The following is a 21,286-nucleotide window of genomic DNA, read 5'->3' as shown; positions in this document are numbered from 1 at the left end:
CATATATGTGTGTACATACACGTGTGCACATTTGCATGCACTCTACACACAGGGTCCCTGGGCTCGGCTGCTAGAGCCAAGGTCTGTTCTGAAGGACAGTTTCGTAGGCTGATTCAAGGTGCTGGGGGCCAGCAGACAGTCCAGGGGCAGGGGTCAGTGCCACACAGGCCTGCAGATGTTGGCATGGACATTGGGGGTGACAAGCTCTCCAGCTGCACAGTGGGACCAGGGAGAGCAGGAAGGCCCTGGGTGTCTAGAGGGCTTCCCAGCCTCCGTCCTCCAAACCAGGGTGCAACTCTTCCTGGGTTGAAGACATGCATTGTGTCCATTGCTCTCTGTGGACCCATAGGAAGCCTGACAAGGCCCCTGGCCTCCTCTTCAGCCCCCGAGGCTGGATCTCCCCTGGACACCACTCTGGGAGGCTGGGCAGCCCCAGGAGGCAGGTCCTGGCCTTAGTATCCTGGGCTGGCTGTGTGTCCAGCTGGCAGTGTCCCCACCTGACTCCTGGGCCCTGCCACTAGTGCTAGTTCTCAGGTCATCTGATCCCACAGCCCACTCCAGCCTCCACCTGCTCCTAGGAGCCTGTGTTTACCCCCAACAAAGGCTGTGTGCTTGGCGTTGTGGACCACTGCCAGCTTGGCTGGGTCCATGGGACACCAGCACATGGTGGGCAGCCTGGCTCCGTCTGGCTCCATCAGGTCTGACTGTCTGAGCTCTGTCTGTACTATGTCCCTGTTCTGTCTGTCCCATCTGGCCCCTCCCTGCTGCAAGCAGGATTCGCCATTGGTCCATGGACCTCTGGGGGAGTCTTCAGTCTGAGACCCTTGGAGGCAGACAACCCGAGTTCTAGTCTCAGCTCTGCTGCAAACATCACTTCCCTTGGGACCTGTTTCCCCACCTGTAAACGTTTCCCACACCTCCAGGGTTGTGAGAAACAAGGGTCTGTAAGGGAGGGCTATAACCTCTCAGTACTGGGCGGTTACCACGTGGAGGTTCAGCAAGGAGAGCAGGTCTGCACTCATGTGGCCCCCAAAACCTGGTCCCACAGAGCCACGCGTGGGTTCTCTAGAACCCACTATCCAAGCAAGACTCCCGGGGGCCAGACTCAGAACCTACTGGAAGACCCCGGCTCTTCTGATAGGAAGCCGGGTGATGTGCCCTCACGGCCAGTCGGCTGTCCATTTCACACCGCATGGCCCTTCCCCAGGCTAGCCCCACCAGGCCCCTTGTCTCCTGCCCATGGCAGACCCCTCGGCAACCTTGGCCGGGGAGAGGGAGGGCCTGCCCTTGGGATGCATCTCAGTGTGTCCTGCTTGTTGTCCAGTGGTCACCCCTCCAGACTCACATCTATGGGGAAGAACACAGGTCTGAGGGGTGGGCACCGATTACCCTCTGGAGCCGCCCCTGTTCCACACCTGGATCCCCGGCAGCAGGTGGCCTGCTGGTCAGTGAGGGTGATCAGAGACGGAAAGTTGAGGGCCCTCGTGTGGCTTTGACAGGCTGTCCAGGAGTCAGGCCCTGGTGGCACCCAGACCAGACCTGCAAGCCTTTAAAGGTGTGGGGACCATGTTGTGGGGCAGGTCCTTTCAGGTGCCTGGGAAAGCTGCAGCAGCCAGACAAGGACCAATGGGCTGTCGAGAGCAGCGGGTCTGGGGGCTGCATGCCCACTTCTCACTTCACTGATGGGTGAGGTCCTGGTGCCCTCTGCCCTCTCTGCCTGTCCAGACTGCAGCTTTGTCTACAAAGTGTGAGGGAGGGGTGTTCCTGCTGGGGGGGAGGAGTCACTGGGTCATGCGGGACCTGCCTGTCTGTTGGGGGCACCAGACAGGCTCGGGAGGCATCCGGAGGGCTGTCCAGCATATTTTAGAACAGCACGTTCTGTGGGAGGCGGCTCTTGAGCTGGGAGATTAGGGTGGAGCTGGACTCCAGGCTCCTTATCCAGGGACCCTGGGGACAGAGTGGGCATGCTGAGGGCTGTGGACTAGTCCACTCTGTGGGTGTGGGCGTGTCCCTCCCTTGGCCTCAGGCTGCATGGCCTCACGCTGAACAGGGCAGGAAGGAGGGGACTGGGCCGGGGGAGTCTGACTGCTGAGCCCTCCTTTGTTGGGAAGTTGGGTGGGGTTAGGTCCACGCATCTCGGGTCTGGACATTCCTGCCATCCTGAAGACACCCCCCCAGAGCCCCCACTACAGCCTGACTGGCATCGGGGGTGGGGTGACCGGTTCTCCTCTGTAGCTGTCCACCCAACCGACAGGTGTCCATGAGCACTGTCCCTTCAACCTGCATGTCCCCATCTCCTCTACGGCCTTCCGCCCCAGGCCCGCCTGCCTGTGCCAAGAGCAGAGGTGAACAGGGAGCCTCTGAACACTGAGTCTCCCTGAGGGGAGGGGGGCGAAGGGCAGAGGGCTCTCCTGACCCCTGGGACCCCCTACTCTGACCCTCTGACCTCCTGCTAGGTGGGGGGGGGCAGCATTATGACCCTCTGTGCTAACAGGAATCTTGGTGGTGCTGTGAGTTAAGCATTGGGCAAATAGCAGGAAGGTCCGTGGTTCAAACCCACCAGCCGCTCTAAGGGAAGCAAATGAGGCTGTGTGTTCTCATAAAGATGTAGTCCCAGAGACCCTGAGGGGTCACTACGAGACAGAATCTTCATGAATTTGGGGTTTTGGGGTGCTAAGAGCACAGGTCCAGGGTGAGGGAGCAGCTCGTGGTCATGTGCTGGTCAGTGGTAGAACAGGGGCTGGAACTGCCCTTCCTGGCCTAGGACTCCCTCCCCTCCACCCCGAGCAGCACTGGGTTTGCTGGGCCCGGTGGTCAGCTAAGGCCAGCATGGGTGCAGAAAAGGCAGGAGGTAACTCCGGAGCACAGCTCCCTCTCAATTGCCTTCATCTTAATTCTGAGCTGGACGGTGGGTCCAGTGGGAGGGGTCCCTGGCTTTGCTGGGTGCACACCCCCACCCTGCAGAGGGGCAGGGCTGCCTGACCCACACTTGGATCCTGACTGCCATGAAGTGTGCTGGGCTGTGTGGAGCCTTGTAGGCATGGACTGCCTGGAAGTCTGGTCACCCCTTTCTGCATCAGAGAAGGCAGCCCCCCACAGGAGGGCAGGCTCTGAGTGGGGTCCCCTGTGCTCCCCTGAATGGCTCCCAGCGAGGGCAGCCAGGGCCTGACCCTCTCTCTGTCACCTAACCCAGACATTCCAGACAGCCATGAGTCTGCCGGCTAAACCAATGCATAGAGTCTCACCTGCCCATGGGGACAGGCCCTGCCCCCGAGCCTCTGTGTTGAAGTGGCCCCTGGGGGTGACTGGGCACTAGGTAGCCCTAGGCCCTGGAGCTCAGTATCCCTCTCTCCAGGGTGGCAACAACGCGGGCCACACTGTGGTGGTGGACGGCAAGGAGTACGACTTCCACCTGCTGCCCAGTGGCATCATCAACAGCAAGGCTGTGTCCTTCATTGGTGAGTGCCCCCACCCCCACCATGGCAGGAAAGGCCCAGGACACCAGCAGAGAGCAGAGAGGAGCCCTGCCCCCCACACACACCCCAGCACTGCCACAGGTGCCAGTCCTGCATCAGGGGACAGACAGAGGGGGAACCTGGCCTCAGAACTGGGGGGGAGGTGGGGGATGCAGAGTTCAGGGCCAGAGGTGAGAGAGTGCAAGAGTGTTTAACCTTTCTGAGTGAGTGTGTGTGTGTGCACATGTGTGTAATGAACGTGCATGTGTGTAAGTAAATGGGTGCCCCTGCAGGTAGGCATGTGGGGAAATGTGCATGTATGCATGCTTGCCGGTGTGAATCATATGTGAGTGGGTATACATGTACATGTGTGAGTATGGATGTCAGTGTGCGGTACAAGTGTGTTGCATGTGTATTTGTGTGTGTGCACATGTGAGTGAGCACGTGAGTGTGGGGGTACAAATATGTTGTGTGTGTGTAAGTATGCACATGTGTCGTGTGAGTGACCATGTGAGTGTAGGGTGGGTTGTGTGTGTGTGCATGTGTGAGTGTGGTTGCATTGCATGGGTGCATGTGTTGCACGTTTGAGTGGGCATGAGTGTGGTGTGCATTGCATGGGTGTGTGAGTGGGCATGTGAGTGTGGGGTGGGTTGTGCATGTGTGTTGCATGTGTGAGTGGGTGTATGAGTGGTGTGTATTGCATGGGTGGGTGTGTGTTGCATGTGTATAGGTATGCACGTGTGTGAGTGAGCCTGCATGTATGTATGTGCGTGTCAGGGTGTGTGCAGGGACATGAGGAGCCCCGTCTTCTGCAGTGTGGGGTTCAAGTTTGTGTGGAGAGCCGCTGCAGCCTTCAGGCCACGGCCCAGGCTCCCATCCCTCTCCTGTTTTCCAGCAGGCGCCTTGTCTCTGGCCCCCCTCTAGTACCCTTGGGGCCCAATGTCCTCTGCCAGAGTCTCAGCGCCCCTTCCCACCCAGGGCTCAATGCTCAGCCCAGTATCCTAGCTCAGAGACACTTTTCCAGCCCCCAAACTCTAGGTTCTGTCCTTCCGCCACTTTGCACACAAAGCCTTCCCACTGAACAGGAAGTAGAGGCTGCTTCTGTTTCTGGCTCACTGGCCCCCGTTTGCACCCCTTGGGTGGCACAGGCCCCTTAAACATGAGCAAAGGCCGGGAGGGGCCAGCTAAGGTGGGAACCAGACAGAGGTGGCTGAGCCCTTCCCACCCCATCAGTGTCACTGAGGGAAGGCGGTCTGCATTGTGCCTTGAGTTCCCGTCCCCCATCTGGAGCTGCTACTGACCGTGGCTCCCTGCCTCCTCCTGCCACCCAGCCCGGTGGGAAGACACTGCCAATGTCCAAGGAGCTGAGGGCCAGGGGAGTCACCAGGGAGCACAGCAGAGGGTCGGCACTGCGTCAGCACACCTAATGGCACCCCAAAAACAGCCCACTTGGCAGGAGGCAGACATGCCCGAGCCCACGCAGCTGCCCCGGGCTTGCGAAACCTCCTGGGCCTCACTGGTTATTTCAGGACGCGTGGCATTTAGTGACCTTTTGTGGTCCATGTGGTTTGGGCAGAGACGTTCCGTCTGTAGCGACACCCCAGGTCCCAGGGAAGGGTGTGGGGAGAGGGGTTTCTTGGCGATGGCAGAGCTAAGCTGGCCCTGCTCCTGTCCTGAGCTCACAGGTCACTCACAGGCTGGGACGGTCAGGGCATGCGTCCGCTCTGCCCTCAGTGTCCCTTGTGGAGGGCATCTATGGGGGGCTTCAGCTGTCTGTGAACGGGAAGCCCCCTGTAAGCAGGACTAGTGCTGGGAACCATATTTCTCCAGTATTTCTCCATGCCTCCTTTCAAGTTTTTAAACACAGATACCGTTTAGTTGAATCTTGTGAGGACGCCATATGTGTCAGAGTAGAACACGCTCCATAGGGTCGTCAGTGACTGATTTTCCAGAAGGAGACTGCCAGACCGTTCTTCCAAGGCACCTTCAGGTTGCCAGCATTCAGTTAGTGACTGAGCACATGGACCGTTTCCACCAGCCGGGACTGTGCCAGTAAAACGGGATTGCTTCCATACCACACGATCTATCTAGTGCATCACTGCTGCCTCATGCAGGTTTAGAACACTCTCAGCTCCCCAAAGGCTGCCTCATCTCAGCCACTCCAAATGCCTGTAATTCTGCATTTGCATTTGTTTGCTTGCTCTTAGCAGACTTCCTTTTTGAGAGCTGTTTTTGGGGTTATAGAGAAATTGTGCAGAAAGGAGGGTGAGTTCTCCTATGAGTCTGCACGCTGCTCTCCTGCCGTTACATTCCGTAAAGGTGTGATTGTTACAATTGGTGAACTGCTACTGATAACATCACTGTTAACTAAAGTCCATCAATTACACTGGAGACCCTGGGAGTACAAACGGTCAGCTCCTAACTGAAAGGTTGGGGGTTGGACCTCATCCAGAGGCACCTTGGAAGAAAGACCTAGTTCTAGAAAGTCAGCCATTGAAAACCCCGTGGAGCACAGTTTGTCGCTGACACACACAGCCGCCATGCCTTGGGACAGGCTCCATGGCGCGTGAAATTGTTACTCCAGTATTGCCACATTAGCATTACACTCTGTAATGTTTGTGGGTTTTGACAAATGCTCAGTGTCATAACAACATCGAGCAGGGCAGCTCCACTGCCCTAAAAGTGCCCAGTGAACCCCAAGCCACCCCTCCCCTGTAGATGTTTTCAAACATGCTTGGTGACAGCCGGTCTCTTGTGCCCATGCGTTATAGGCAACGGGGTGGTCATCCACTTACCTGGCTTGTTTGAAGAAGCAGAAAAAAATGAGAAGAAAGGTAAGACTGGGCTGCAGACTTGTGCTGTCCCACGTGGTCCCTGGCTGTGCCTGCAGGTCCCCTCCCTGCCGCAGGTCTCAGGAGTGACCATTCAGAGAGAGCCCCAGAAACTGGTGTTGAGATGAAACTCCAGGAACCCCGATGTCCAGCCCAGGTTGGACGTGCTGGGCAGACCATGCCCCTGGAAAGAATCTGGTCAAGGGGGCACGTCAGGATGGGAGGGTGGCAGCTAGCCAGGAAAGAAGAGGTAGGTGGGGTACCAGATACCCTCACCAGGAAGCAGGACAAGACAGGCCCACAGTGCTGGGGGCCTGGGGAGAACCAGAGCCATGGTCTCGGGCTACAGAGCAGTCCAGACTCGAGCCACTAGGAGAAGACAGATCAGCATCCACTCCCGGGAACAGTAAGCATCAGGAGCATAACGGTGGGCCCTCATGTATGGTCACCATCAGAGTGACCAAAGCCAAGCGGGACATCCAGGCCTCTTACCAACTCCAGCTTCCAGGGTAACAGCAGAGGCCAGCATGCAGGGACCAGGGCAGGGCTAAGGGATGGTCTCGGGGAAGGGATTAACTGAGACATGGGAGGGTCTGTCCCATCCTGGCCAGGAGCCTCCTCTGCAGGGGGACAGAGGGACAAGGGGAGGACTGCGTGCTGGGGGTGAAGGGTCCTCTCTCGGCCCCTGCCTGGCCTGTGTGAGAGTGGAGACAGCTGGTGTCCCTCACCATGTCCCCACAGGTCTCAAGGACTGGGAGAAGAGGCTCATCATCTCGGACCGAGCCCACCTTGGTAGGTCTGCTTGGGGGTGGCTGGCTCCATCCTCCCAGTCTGTGGTGTGGTCACTGTGTGACTGCTGTCCTCTCTCTCGGCCCCACAGTGTTTGACTTCCACCAGGCGGTGGACGGGCTGCAGGAAGTCCAGCGGCAGGCACAGGAGGGAAAGAAGTAAGGACACCATCACCTGACCAGCGTCCAGGCCCCACGGCTCAGGTCCCGCCCTGGGCAGGGGAGCGCTGTACCCTGGAGCACTGGTCCCACCACCAGAACTCCGGGCAAACCTGGACCACGCATACACACGAGCCCCGCCATAGTATGGCTGAGGAAGAGGAGGCCCACCCTGCCCCGGCCACACACTCATCCATCCACCCCCTGCACAGCCAGCTTCCTGCTCCGAGGAGCACATGGGAAGGCTCAGGAAGGGGTCATGGCCAGGGTGTGGGGCATGCGCCACACTAAGTGGCCAGATACCACTATGGAAGGTGACAGGCCACAGCAGCATATGACACACCAGTCCTGTAGAATCAGAAAGAGACAGAATGCCCTGAAAACTCCTGCCCCACCCTTCAGAGGGGACCCTTGAAGGCCCCAGAGCAGCCCTGCAGACCGGGACCCCACAGGAAAGGGAGGCAGAGGAGGAGGCAGTAGTAGATGCGTCCGGGCCTGACTTGCCCACCTCATCCCCCTGGAAGCCACCACACACATACGCTCATGTCAATATACTCACAAACCTCCAAACTCATGCAGGCATGTACATGCCAACACGTGTGCACATGTGCATACTTGCTGGTGCACACTTTCACATGTATACACAGTATATGCAGATACACTCACATGTGAGCATGGTCATGTGAACATGTATACATGCACAGCTCACCTGTGCACGCATGTACACTAGCTGGTGCACACTCATGTGTACACATAGGTATATGCAGATACACTCACGTGTGTGCATGGTCATGTGAACACATATACATGCACAGCTCACATGTATGCAAACACTCTTGCATGTGTGGGTGTGGCCATGTGAACATGTGCACATGCCCACAAATGTGTGTGCTTCTGTACACATGAGTGTGACATGCACATGAATGTATGCAACAGGTGTGCACACATACATGCATACATGTGTATGTGTGCATAATACACATGTGTGCAAATATACCTGCACACGTACACTCATACAACACACGGTAGCACTCGTGTGCACACACGTATACACTCATACAACACACCTGCAGCACTTGTGTGCACATATATGCACATACTCTCACACAGGTGTTCACACAGGTGCACACAGCCACAGCAGGTGGCCCTGGTGAACATCTTGGTGCCCCCGAGCTTGGGGACAGGTCTTGTGGGGACAGCTGTCACAGTGATGGCTTAGCCACACCCCCAGAGCTAGTCTGCAGGACAATGGGGGGGGTGTTGGGTGGCAAGGTAGGAGGCAGCTAGGTCTATAGGAGAGGGAGAGTAGCCGGTCCAAGGCCCATCCTAGCCCCAACTCCAGGTGGCCAAAACTCACTCAGGTCAAAATAGACTGTTTCATAGAGTTCTATTGGCCTGGGTCTCCCTGAGCCCTGGATCCGCTGCCGGGAAGGGGCCTTCGTGGTCACCCAGAGGGGCCCTTATCTGTGGGCTTGGAGACCCAGGCCTGAGGGGAAGAGGCCCGGATGGGGCTGGGGCACTCCTAGTCTTCAGGGACCCTGCACTATGATTTCAGCATCGGGACCACCAAAAAGGGGATCGGCCCAACCTACTCCTCCAAAGCAGCCCGGACTGGCCTGCGGATTTGCGACCTCCTCTCAGATTTTGATGAGTTCTCTGCCAGGTGCCCAGAACCATCCTGATCGTTGGGGGATGTGGGAGGATGCCGTGAGGGGACGCCTCTCAGGGACCCGGGGGGACGGGTTCCAATATGAACCACAGGGGACGAATTAACGACCACGTCCACAGATTCAAAATCCTGGCCCGTCAACACCAGTCCATGTTCCCCACACTGGACATTGACGTGGAAGGCCAGCTGAAACGGCTCAAGGTAAGATGGTGTGGCGGCATCTGAGGGTGGCCGGGACCTCCCCCAGGCCGATGTCTCATCTGAGGATTGTTAGGAAAGCACTAGTATGGGTGTGTGGCCTCCTTCGGGGACCCTGGGTCATGCAAATGGTGCATGCATGTGGCTGCTAATCGAATACACCAGACCCTGTGGAGCCCAGTTCTACTGTGGTACACATGGAGTATCCATGAGTTGGAATCACCCCAATAATGAGTGGTTTGGTTGGGTCTTTTTGGCTTCATTGAGGACAAGATTCCTTGTCCTGAGACAGCAATGGCCAGGCGGTCTTCTCAGAAGGCCGGGCAACAGGTAGGATCACTTACCTGGTGTCCGTGCACAGCCTTCACTTCCTCTCTGGGAACAACTGCCCAGGAGACTCGGGGAGAGACCCCCTTCCCCACCTGCAGCAAAGAAGTGCAGGTGCGGATCCTGGCTTTGTAGTGTACCCCACGGAAGGCAGGGATGAGGGCAACACAGAGACCTTCAGGAGGGTGTCCACCTCCTCATTCCTGAGACCGGAATGCCTCTGTCCTGCCCACAGAAGCAGGACACACCTGCTGGGTGGAGCGAGGCGAGCCCGCACATGGAACACATTCCACTCACAGAGGTCCTTGTTCTCAAAACACAGGTGGACCCATATCCCAGACATGACCACAAACTGTCCCGTGACTACTCATAGAACATTATGCCCAATCAGATCAGCGCCCCAAGAGAAAGACCCTGGGGGAGGCAGCTGTTTATCTGAGGTCACCAGTGCTTGAGTCTGGGCAGGAGATAGTGGAAGGGAAGAAAGCTTCTGGAAGGCTGACTGGGGGTTCTCACCGATGCCTTCCTGTAGGGCTTCGCAGAGCGGATCCGGCCCATGGTGCGCGACGGGGTATATTTCATGTATGAGGCTCTCCATGGCTCCCCGAAGAAGATCCTCGTGGAAGGAGCCAACGCAGCGCTCCTGGACATTGACTTTGGTGCGTCTGGGGCACGTGTTTCCAGGGCAGGTAGACTGGCTGCAGAGAGCCAGATCCAGGTTAAATGTGGGCGTGGTGGGGACGGCATCCCAGCTCACGGTACCTGTGTGCATGTGGAGACGGCACAGAGGGCACGGGACCATCCAAGGGGTTGGTAGTCAGTCAAGCTGGTTCAAACAGGCTTCTGAGGTCCCAGGCCTCATCACTGAGGAGGCTGGGAGCCAGCAGGGAGGGCGCCTGTCATTCAAGCCAGAAGCAACCTTCCATTTCCCCTCGCTTATTTCTACATGAGCCTCAGCGGCCAGCCCCCAGAGCGCCATGTGGACCCCTCCCTGAGGCTGTCCCTCGGATCATGCAAGGATGTGTGGGTGTGGGGAAGGGGCTGCCACTGACCTTTGCTGAAGGAGCTCCTTCAACTGGCTTGTCTTGCAGGGACCTACCCATTTGTAACATCTTCCAATTGCACCGTCGGGGGCGTGTGCACAGGCCTGGGCGTGCCCCCACAGAACATCGGTGAGGTCTATGGTGTGGTAAAAGCATACACCACTCGAGTGGGCATCGGTGCCTTCCCCACTGAGCAGATCAACGTGAGTGTCTGTCCCTTCAGGGGTAGGGGAACAAACAGCCCACGGACAAAATCAGCCGCAGACCAGGCCTGGGACTTTAACACGTGGGCTCACGTTTCCACCTCTGGCAGAGCCTTCCAGGCTCATGGGGTGAAGTGAGTCTAATACAGTGGCTACTGTTTTCCAACTAGGGAGTATGTGTGTTGTGAATGTACATGTAGTGTGCATGTGAGTCTAAGTGTGTACGTGTGTGTAGTGTGTACGTGTGGGCATGGGTGTTGTGTGAGTGTGCACGTGCTTGGTGTGTGCTCGTGTGCCTTGTGCAAGTGTGTGTTTGCAGATGCTTGTGTATGTGTAGGTACACACGTGTGTACGTTCCACTCCTGCCCCCAGGGAACTGTGTGCAGAAACATAGTACCCTGTTGTTGTTATGTGCCGTCAAGTTGGTTCCGACCCATAGCAACCCTGAACAGGGTTTCCGAGGCTGAAAATCTTTACGGAAGCAGAAAGCCTCCTCTTTCTCCTGCACATAGCACCCTAGTCCACTCTTAGAACCCATCACTGAGCCTCAGGAGCCTCTCAGTGCATCAGGTATGCCACCTGCTGACCAGGGTTTCTGGAAGCTGCCGCCCCAGAACCCTCAGGCCACCCGCCTGTGATGGGGAGACAGGACCCGAAGCAGCAAGTGTGTATGAGAACAGAGTAGGGGAGGGAGGATGAAGTCTGCCGCCCGTTTGAGCAGGAAGGGCTTGGACAGGTGCATCCCAGTGTCCCCACCTGGGTGTGAGCGATTCAGGACTGGGAGGCTGCCCTGTACCCCCCACAAAGCCTAGTCTCTGCCAGCAGATCAGAGCTGGAGCTGTTGGTACAGCTGCCATGACACAGGGACAGAAGCATGGCCGGAAAAGTGGCCTGAGGACAGCCCCAACAGGAGAGCCATGCCTGGATCTTGGCACCTGGCCACTGACCACTGACCACCACTCGGTCCTCCCCAGGAGATCGGAGAACTGCTGCAGAATCGCGGGCACGAGTGGGGCGTGACCACGGGCAGGAAGCGGCGCTGTGGCTGGCTGGACCTGGTCATCCTCAGATACGCCCACATGATCAATGGCTTCACCGCGTAAGCGCACGCAGACCTGGAGTCCTCGAGGTTCCTACACGAGACTGGCTCCACGCTGTGCAGTCGGCCGAGCCGTCAGGGGGCACAGTTACACGTCTGGGACAGGGGGCGCGACTAGGCGTCGGAGCGGAGGGGCATGGACGCACGGCGCATGACTGTTTAGGCGGAGGTGTCTGAACAGAAGGGAGCGTCCGTGATAGTACGTTCTAGCTTGCTGCGTCATCTACGCGATGGCCAATAGACACTGCTGCTTGCACCCGTGTTCTGTCTGCCCTGGCCTAGACCTGCCGCTGTGCCTGGGCCCAGATCTACAGCCTCACACTCAGCTCCCTGCATTCAGACAGGAAGAGGAAGGGGAAACTCGCAGGGGACATCCTGGTGCTGGTGGGCTTGCCTCCGGCTCTTATCAGTCTCTGTTGCTGAACAGGCTAGCGCTGACCAAACTGGACATCCTGGACGCACTGGATGAGATCAAGGTCGGCGTCTCCTACAAGCTGAATGGGAAGCGGATCCCATATTTCCCAGGTACATGGTTGTCCCATCTGTGGGGCAGCTACTCTGGATGCCACAGAAAGTGTGGTTTCTGAGACCAGGGGTAGCTTTCAAGTTCAACAGGCAGCTTGTGAGCTGAGCTGACTCCAAGGCCACCAAGGGACTCAGGGCTGTAGGTTGGGACGGACTCAGAGGTACCAGCCTGGGTCCTATCCCGGAGCCCCGGGAGATGCTCAGCTACCTCAGGGTAAAAAGTCCACCTCCTGGGAATCGGGCAAGCTCACCTAAGTTAGGTGTGGAGCAGTTTTGGAAAGTCTAAAAAAAGCCGAACACTTTTGTTGAGTTGATTGTAACTTGTACCTGTGTATCAGAGTAGACCTGCGCTCTATAGAGTTTTCGAGGCTGATTTTTCATAAGTAGTTTTTGCCAGACCTTTCATCCGAGTTAGTCTCTGGGTGGATTCCTCCAACCTTTCCGTTAGCAGCCAAGCAATTCACTGTTTGAATCACCTGGGATCCTCGAAAAGCCTAAAGCCCCATCTGTATAAATGTGAGTGAAGACACACCTTCCAGACTGATTACTTTACCTCACACTGGGGTTTCTGTCTGCATGCCTTCCTGCTCCGCAAGGCATGAAGGAAACACCACGGTCTTGATTTCACAAGCCTTGTCTAGCTGGACTCTTCTCTAGACCTCGGGCTGACTGCCTGCTGCCCCCTCTTCGGGGAAAATTCGATTTAGACCCAGAAGTGCCCACTGGACCCTGACCTTGGGAGGCCTAGGAGGACTTCTGGACTCAGCAAAAGTGGGGTTCTGTCTGCCCAGGGCCCTCTGGGTAACCTGCAAAGGCAAAGAGAAACCGAGGAGTTGCTTTATAGGCCGGGCCCTCAGGAGCTCTCAGGATGGGTTGAAGGAGGTGGGGCCCCTTGTTCTTCACACAGATGGCTTAAGACCCTCAGGATTTCTAAACAGGGCTCTTGGGGGCCTTCGGCTGGCATCAGTGGCGAAAGTTCTGGTGGATACATGTCAGGGTGGACGTGTCCCCACAAAGGGACTTACTGTCCCTGCCCCTCAGCTCAGTGCTGAGATCTCTTTGAGAGTCCTGGGCCTCTAGGCCCCAGCTCCAGCTCTGAGTTTGGGGTGATGAGACAAATTGGGGCTCCCTCGCCCCTGTGTTCTTCCTCCCTAGCCAACCAGGAAATCCTTCAGAAGGTGGAGGTGGAGTATGAAACCCTGCCAGGGTGGAAGGCAGACACCACAGCTGCCAGGAAGTGGGAGGATCTCCCAGCCCAGGCCCAGAGCTACATCCGGTTTGTGGAGAACCACGTCGGGGTGGCAGGTGGGTACCAGACTCCCAGTAAAACAGCACAGAAGCTGTAAAAGCATTTTCTGTGGGGGTCACGGTGACTCATGGCGATCCTGTGTATGTACCAGTGGCTGACTTTCTGGAAGTAGATTGCCAGACCTTTCTTCTGAGATGCCTCTGGGCAGGCTCAAATATCTTTATGTTGGCACCACCAGACTCCTCAACAATGAGAAAGTGGGCAGAGCTGAGAGTGTGGTGATATGGGAACTCTACTTTCTATACAAATTTTTTGTACATCTAAAAGTGCTCAAAAAAACAAAACAAAAACGCTACTGCGATCTAGTCAGTTCTGACTCATAACAACCGTGTCGGAGAGAGGAGAACTTCTCCAGAGGGTTTGCAGATGCAAACAGAAGCAGATGACCTCTTTGTCTCTTAGAGTAGCTGGTGGGTTTGTACAGCCAACCACTGGAAGTGCTCTAAAAATAGTCTGTTTTTAAGTGTGACTTTTAATACGAAGGGGCTTTAAAAAATTGTGGAAATCTGGGATTAAAAGATAATGGAATTTTTCCATGAACTTTTTGAAGTCCCCTCGTATTTCATCCTCTCCTCAGAGACCCCCATACAGGGTCACTATGGTGCTAAGAGTCAGAACTGACTCGACGGCACTTGACAACAACATCATCCACGCTCTTGTGTTGTTGATTTCAACTCATAGCGACCCTGTGCAGGGCTTCTGAGGAGCAGCTGGTGGGTTTGAACTGTTGATCCTGTGAGTCCAAGTCCAGTGCTTACCCTCCATTGCCACACCAGGAGTCCTGTTACCCATAGAGTTAATTAACAAAAATATTCAGTCTCCCTGCATCCTAACATCTCCATCTGCCTTTATAGTCAAGTGGATCGGTGTTGGCAAATCCAGAGAGTCGATGATCCAACTGTTTTAAATGAAGACTGAGCTGACCCCAAGAGGCCACAGCGGCACCTCCTTCCCCTCAGTGACCAGCTGCCACCGACCTACAGGCCGCCGAAACGAATGCAGTAAACAGATAAACACAAGAACTATTTTCTGTACTTTTGTATTTATGCTGAAACCTTCAGCTGATTTTAAACATCTGAAAGCCCGCCTTCTATGTGTTTCTAAAAATGATTTTTAAAATGAGCCCAAGTAGCTCAGAACAGAGGCCTCTTCTGACAAGTTCATGGTTGTGTGAGGCACAGTGGTAATAAACAAATCCAACATGCCTTGTTTGGGAGTGGTCTTTGCTACTTTGTTTCACTGTGATGGCCTTCTGGGGATGCAGGTGCTCAGCGGTCCCTGTGTGTTGGATTTTGTTGCTGTTCCATCTCTTAGCTAAAGCAAAACAGGAGAATGTTGTGGAGGAGAAACCAGGTGCTTACAGAATATCTCCAGCAATGAACCTCCCAGACAAGTCACCCTGCAGAGAGGTTACCTAGGTGGGCCTCTCTGTGACTGTGAAGCCCTTCTCCCTCCTCACCTCATCTAAAGACCCTCTTCTCAGCGTTCCTTCGCCTGCTGCGTGTGGGCCTCTGATGGAAAGATGTGTGGCCCCTCTTCCTGTGAACGTGAGCCTGTTTGAAGCTGCTCTCTGTCGGGGTTACGCCAGGCCGAGGGTGCTGTGAGCTGCTAGCCGACCAGCCCCAAGGCATGGGGACCCCATTTACAGCAAAATGAAATGTCTCCGAGCCCTGCACTGCCTTCGGATCGCTGGGGTGTTTAACTCCGTATTTGTGGCTATTCTACATTTTGAATGCCTTCTAACCTAGGGGAGCCCTGTTAGGATAGTGGGTTAAGCGTGGGGCTGCTAACCACAAGGTCAGTGGTTCAAGCCCACCAGCTGCTCCATGCCATAAAGATGAGGCAGTCTGCTTCGTAAAAATTTACAGTCTCAGAAACCCACCTTAGGGGGCTACTCTTCCTGCAGTATATTGATACACAGGGATTTCACTGGCTGATTTTCAGGAAAGATCGCCAGTCCTGTCTTCCTAGTCTTTGTTAGTCTGAAAGTTCTGCTGAAATCCTGAAACCTGTCCACCATGGGTGACCCTGCTGGCATTTGAACACTGGCAGTGTAGTGCCCAACATCACACCAACTCACCAGCCAGCACGTAGGAGACACTGACAGATAGGGGTGCTATTCCCAAGTGGGATAGAGAAGGAGGGAGGTGTCCGGAGCTGGAAGAGATCAGCACGTGGGAGACACTGACAGATGGAGGTGGTATACCCGAGTGGGATGGAGAAGGAAGGAGGTGTCCGGAGCTGGAAGAGATCAGCACGTGGGAGACACTGACAGATGGAGGTGGTATACCCGAGTGGGATGGAGAAGGAAGGAGGTGTCCGGAGCTGGAAGAGACCAGGAAGGTGCCCCCCGTGGAACAGACTGAGAGCCGGGCACACGGACCTGCGGCCACCCAGAATTCTGACTCTCAGCCTGCAGTGAGAGAGTCAGAACTTACCATGTCTAGAAACCACCCGGGTTGTGGTATTTTGTTATGATAGAAAGTCCCCCAAGCCTATCTGGAATGGCAAGTCCTGCTTCTTTCCACAACTTGCCAGAGTTTGGGATAAATGGACTAATGACTGCATGTCACTATCATCCCAGCGAGGAGAGATCTACATGGGAAGACCCAGGAGATGCGGGGTTAAATCCAGGCATGCTTCTGCTGGAGGAGGCCCTCTCGGTGAGTCCTGCCGGCTGTGGAATAATCCCCACTACCCCGTGGAGAAGCTGACTCAAGTGGCAGTGTGGAGAGGTTCCACAGAACTCCGCTGGCACACCGCCAACCGTGACAGAAACAGGTCGATGATTTGGAAGAAGGCAGGATGTCAAGTTCTGAAACAGCTCTACCCTTCCCTGCCCGAGCCCACAGCTGACAGCCTGTCTCCTGTCTTCCGACCACCCCACCGGCCACCACAACTCCCAGCAGGCAGAAACCGCCTGCAGAGTTCTCGGGGAAGGTGTTTTACTATCTAGCACGAGGTTCAAATCCACCCAGAGAGGTCTGGTGATCTCCTTCCGTAACGGCTATTGTTGATGAACACCCTGCGGAGCGCAGAGGAAGAAAGTGTGGCACCACCAATGTTAAAGAAGCCACGTGACCCAGGTCAACAGATACTGCTGCAAACGGGGTGAGAGGCCAGAGCTAGGTCTGAGCTCACTTCTCCCAAAGGCGGTGGAGGAGGGGGCTAGTAGCTGTGGTGGGTCCCAACTCACAGTGACCCCGTGTGCATCATTACGTTTCCAACGGCTGAGTCTTCAGAGGTAGATTGCTTGCCTTTCTTCTGAAGCACCTCTGAGTGGACTTGACCCTCCAACCTTTTGGTCAACAGCCATGTGCGTGCGTCAGACTACCCACGGACTCCATAGTCAGTGGTAGGTACTAGGGGTTGATTCATGGGCTGGGCGAGTGCCTTGCTGAGTTTGAAATTTGGCTCTGAATGTTTTCTTCGTCTTCGGTGATATCACAAGTGGGGGCTTTCTCAAGAACAGAAAGTGTTTTCTCACCGTTCTAGAGCCCTCATGGCACTGTGGGTTAAGCATTGGGCTGCTGACCTCAAGCTTGGCAGTTCAACCCCACCAGTCCCTCCAAGGGAGAAACATGAGACTGGCCCCACAAACGTTTAGTCTTGGAAACCCTAATGGACAGTTCTGCTCTGCTGTAGGGCCGCCCTTTGCCAAGGTGGTTTTTGGCTCCTGAACGTGATGTCAGTGCTAATCTGCTTCCTTCGCATCTCAGAAGTGACCAGGCTTGGCCTCCACCTTGTGGGTGTTGTGGTTTCCACGCCCACTGACCCCATGTGATCCCGAACTGCCCCGTAGGATTTTGTAGGCTGGGATCTTTCCGGAAGCAGCTGGCCAGATCTTTCTCCCACAGTCTCTGGGGGGTTTGAAATGACAACCTTTGGATCAGCAACCAAGGTGGCTCCTTGGAACCTACCCTACTCATGCTAATCAGTTAATTGACTAGTTAATTAATCGGTAGTTGTTAAATGCCGAGGAGTCGGTTCCAACTCATGGTATAAGGTTTCTGAGAAGCAGCTGGTGGGTTTGAACCACTGACCCTGTGATTAGCAGTCCGGTGCTTACCTACAGCACACACCAGAATGCTAATCAGTAGAATTAACAAAATCAAGAAAACTCTTTCCAGATTATATCCACAGGTTTAGGGATTAGGGTTCCAACACAACTGAGCTCATAACATGTGATTGGATACCTGGCTCGGGTTAGGGCTGGTGAGGAGGAGGGTCAGGGATGAAGCTTAGGACCGGAAGGCAGGGGTGAGCCCACTGAGGAAAGGAGCCAGGCAAGAGGATCTCCACCCTTCCTGACCCTCACTGCTCCTGGGAACTGGCACATGTCCTCTCCAGATGACTTAGAGAAAGAGAAGCATGCTTTTACAGTCCACCCCAGGAGACATGTCGTAAGGAAATTACTTCATTCTACGTAAACAGTGACAAGTCTGACTACCATTGCATCAGAAGGCTGCAAAAGGGTTTTCAAATCGATATTTAATGTTGTTGTTGGTGGTGGTGCCTGAGAGTCTGTTCCAACTCACAGCAACCCCACGCCCAATACACGGAAGCACTGCCCCGTCCGGTGTGACACACGGAAGCACTACCCCGTCCGGTGTGACATGCGGAAGCAATTCCCGGTTCCGTGTGATACGCGGAAGCACTGCCCGGTTCCGTGTGACGCGCGGAAGCACTGCCCGGTCCAGGATCAGCCTCACAACTGTTATGTTTGAGCCCATTGCCACTGGGCCAGTCCATCTCCTTGGGGGTCTTCCTCATTTTTGCTGACCCTCCACTTTACCAAGCGTAATGTCCTTCTCCAGGGACCGGTCCCTGCTGACCACATGTCCAAAGTACCAGAGACAAAGTCTCGCCATTTTGCTTCTAAGGAGCACTCTGGCTGCACTTCTTCCAACACAGATTTGTTTGTTCTTCTAACAGTCCATGGTATTTTCAAGATTCTCCTCTAACACAGTAATACAAATGGTTTCCTTATCTACTGTCCAACTTTCACACGCCTATGAGGTAACTGAAAATACCATGGCTTGGGTCAGACATACCTTAGTCCTCAAACTGACATCTTTGTTCTTGAACACTTTAAAGAGGTCTTGTGCAGCAGATTTGCCTGATGTAATAATACATCATTTGATTTCTTGATTCCTGCTTCCATGAAGGAAAAAGCCCAAGGTACACTAAAAGCGTTGGTAAAGAACAAGGCTCCAAGAATTGGTGGAATACAAATGGAAATCTTTCAACAAACTGATGCGGCACTGGAGACACTCATTCATCTCTGCCAAGGAATTTGGAACACAGCTATCTAGCCAAGCGACTGGAAGAGATCCCTATTTGTGCCCATTCCAAAGACAGGTGACCTAAAATGAATGCAGAAATCATAGGACAATATCATTAACGTCACATTCTAGTAAAATTTTGTAAAGATAATTAATTCAAAAACGGCTGAAAAGGTAAATTGACAGGAAACTGCCAGTTGTTCAAGCCAGATTCAGAAGAGGACGTGAAACAGGATATCATTCTGATGTTACATGGATCTTGGCTGAAAGCAGAGAACATCAGAAAGATGTTTACCTGTGCTTTATTGACTATGCAAAGGCTTTCGATTGTGTGGATCATGACAAGCTATGGACATTTCAGAGAGTGAGTATTCCAGAACACTTAATTGTGCTCATGAGGAACTTGTACATAGACCAAGAGGCAGTTGATCAAACAGAACGAGGGAACACTGAACGGTTTAAAATTTGGAAAGATGTGTGTCAGGGTTGTGTTCTTTCACCATACTTATTCAAGCTGTATGCTGAGACGCTACGTTATATGAAGAAAAAAATGGCATCAGGACGACTCATTAGTAACTTGCGATATGCAGATGATACAGTCTTGCTTGCTGAAGTAAAGAGGACTTAAAATACTGTGAGGATCCAAGACCACAGCCTTTGGTATGGGTTGCATCTCAATGTAAAGACAAAAATCCTCACCACTGGACCAATAAATGACATCCAGATAAATGGAGAAAACATTGAAGACTTCATTTTCCTGGGATCAACCATTAACACTCATGGAAGCAGAAGTCAAGAAATCAACCGATGACATATTGCATTAGGCAAATCTGCTGCACAAGACCTCTTTAAACTGTTCAAGAGCAAAGATGTCAGTTTGAGGGCTAAGGTATGCTGACCCAAATCATGGTATTTTCAATAACCTCATATGCATATGAAAGTTAGGTAATGAATAAGGAAGACTGTAAAATGATTGATGCATTTGAGTTACGGTGTTGGAGGAGAATATTGAAAGTACCATGGGCTGCCAGAAGAACAAACAGATCTGTGTTGGAAGAAATGCAGCCAGATGCTCCTTAGAAGCCAGGATGACCAGACTTCGTCTCTCATACTTAGGACATGTTGTCAGGAGGGGCCAGTCCCTGGTGAAGGACATCATGTTTGGTAAAGTGGGGGGTCAACAAGATGGAATGACACGGTGGCCGCAACAGTGGGCTCAAGTGTCCGAATGATTGTGAGGATGGTGGGGACCAGGGAGTGTTTCCTTCTGTTATGCATAAGGTCGCTATGAATTGGTGTCAACTGACAACTGAACAATCGCAACAACGGCTTTAATGAGCATTGATAGTTAGTAGCCTTCCAGTCCTCACAGCCACCCCCACCTGCCAGTTTGTTACACGGTGGTGGCCTGCATGTTGCTATGATTCTTGAAGCCATGTCACCGGTATTTCAAATACCAGCAAGGTTACCCATGGTGGACAGGTTCTCCCAGACTAAGATTAGGAAGAAAGATCTGGCAATCTACTTCTGAAAATGAGCCAATGAAAACCTCATGGATCACAACAGCACACTTTTGTGTTATAACTAATCCATGTGGAAGGAAAGATAAATCTAAAAGACCCGTAATGAAATGACAGATTCAGGCAACAGTCATCAATGGATGAAAGATGGATGAACCTATCAAAGGCGGCTCTGGCTGCCCCCATGTGACCCCACTAAGAACAAGACAATCAGACATCGTGTGATATGTGTGAGACATTTATAACCAAGCAGTTTGGTGGAGTGGGGTCTGACTCACAGCGACCCCATGTGTTTCAGAGCGGAATTGCATGCCTGGGTTTTCAAGATCGTGACCTTTTGGGATTAGATTGCAGTCCTTTCGTCCACGGTGCCTCTCGAGTGCATTTGAACTGTCAGCCTTTCAGGGAGTAGCTATGCATTTAGTTGCTTACAACTATCCAAGGACTCTAACAATAAAACCAGGTGCTGTGGACTTGAGCCCTACTCACAGCGACCCCACGTGTGCCAGAGTACAGCTGCGCTCCACAGGTCTTAAGTGGCTGGTTTCTTGGAAATAGATGGTGGTGGGCTGCACCATGCTTGTATTATAGAGCGTGCCAACAGCAGCCCTACATGAGAGGTTCTTGCCTTCTAATGAGTAGTAATCAGGTCAGGCAGTTTCCATACAAGCACAGGATTATTATAGGGAAGAGGCTTGCAAGTAGAGACAGGGAGGGCTTAAAGCAACACTTAGCCCCTGTCTCCCCTAACATAAGGTTTTGCTGGGATTAAAAAGGAAAAAGATACCATGTTTATTCAAAGGGATTTCTGGGAAATGCCCTGTTTAGGAGAAACCATGCTAATTGGGTGCGTGGCACCATTTTTTGAAGATGGA

The 21,286-nt window shown here is 53.8% G+C and overlaps 1 protein-coding gene across 1 annotated transcript in view; it reads left to right on the top strand.

Annotated features, from left to right (window-relative positions):
- The window catches only part of ADSSL1 (adenylosuccinate synthase like 1), an 18,668-nt gene extending 4,155 nt beyond the window's left edge, over positions 1-14,513 (top strand). The window contains exons 2-13 of the mRNA XM_006839488.1: positions 3,356-3,458; positions 6,227-6,289; positions 7,028-7,078; positions 7,167-7,233; positions 8,789-8,896; positions 9,022-9,103; positions 9,960-10,086; positions 10,519-10,673; positions 11,648-11,772; positions 12,200-12,297; positions 13,453-13,602; positions 14,461-14,513. Of these exons, the coding sequence (XP_006839551.1) occupies positions 3,356-3,458; positions 6,227-6,289; positions 7,028-7,078; positions 7,167-7,233; positions 8,789-8,896; positions 9,022-9,103; positions 9,960-10,086; positions 10,519-10,673; positions 11,648-11,772; positions 12,200-12,297; positions 13,453-13,602; positions 14,461-14,513 (1,182 nt within the window). The remainder of the gene's footprint in view (positions 1-3,355; positions 3,459-6,226; positions 6,290-7,027; positions 7,079-7,166; positions 7,234-8,788; positions 8,897-9,021; positions 9,104-9,959; positions 10,087-10,518; positions 10,674-11,647; positions 11,773-12,199; positions 12,298-13,452; positions 13,603-14,460) is intronic.
- Positions 14,514-21,286: the final 6,773 nt, after the last annotated feature.

Source organism: Chrysochloris asiatica, unplaced genomic scaffold (genome assembly GCF_000296735.1).
Source record: "Chrysochloris asiatica unplaced genomic scaffold, ChrAsi1.0 scaffold00025, whole genome shotgun sequence".
Lineage (NCBI taxonomy): Eukaryota > Metazoa > Chordata > Mammalia > Afrosoricida > Chrysochloridae > Chrysochloris > Chrysochloris asiatica.
This window is presented reverse-complemented; position numbering and strand designations above follow the sequence as displayed.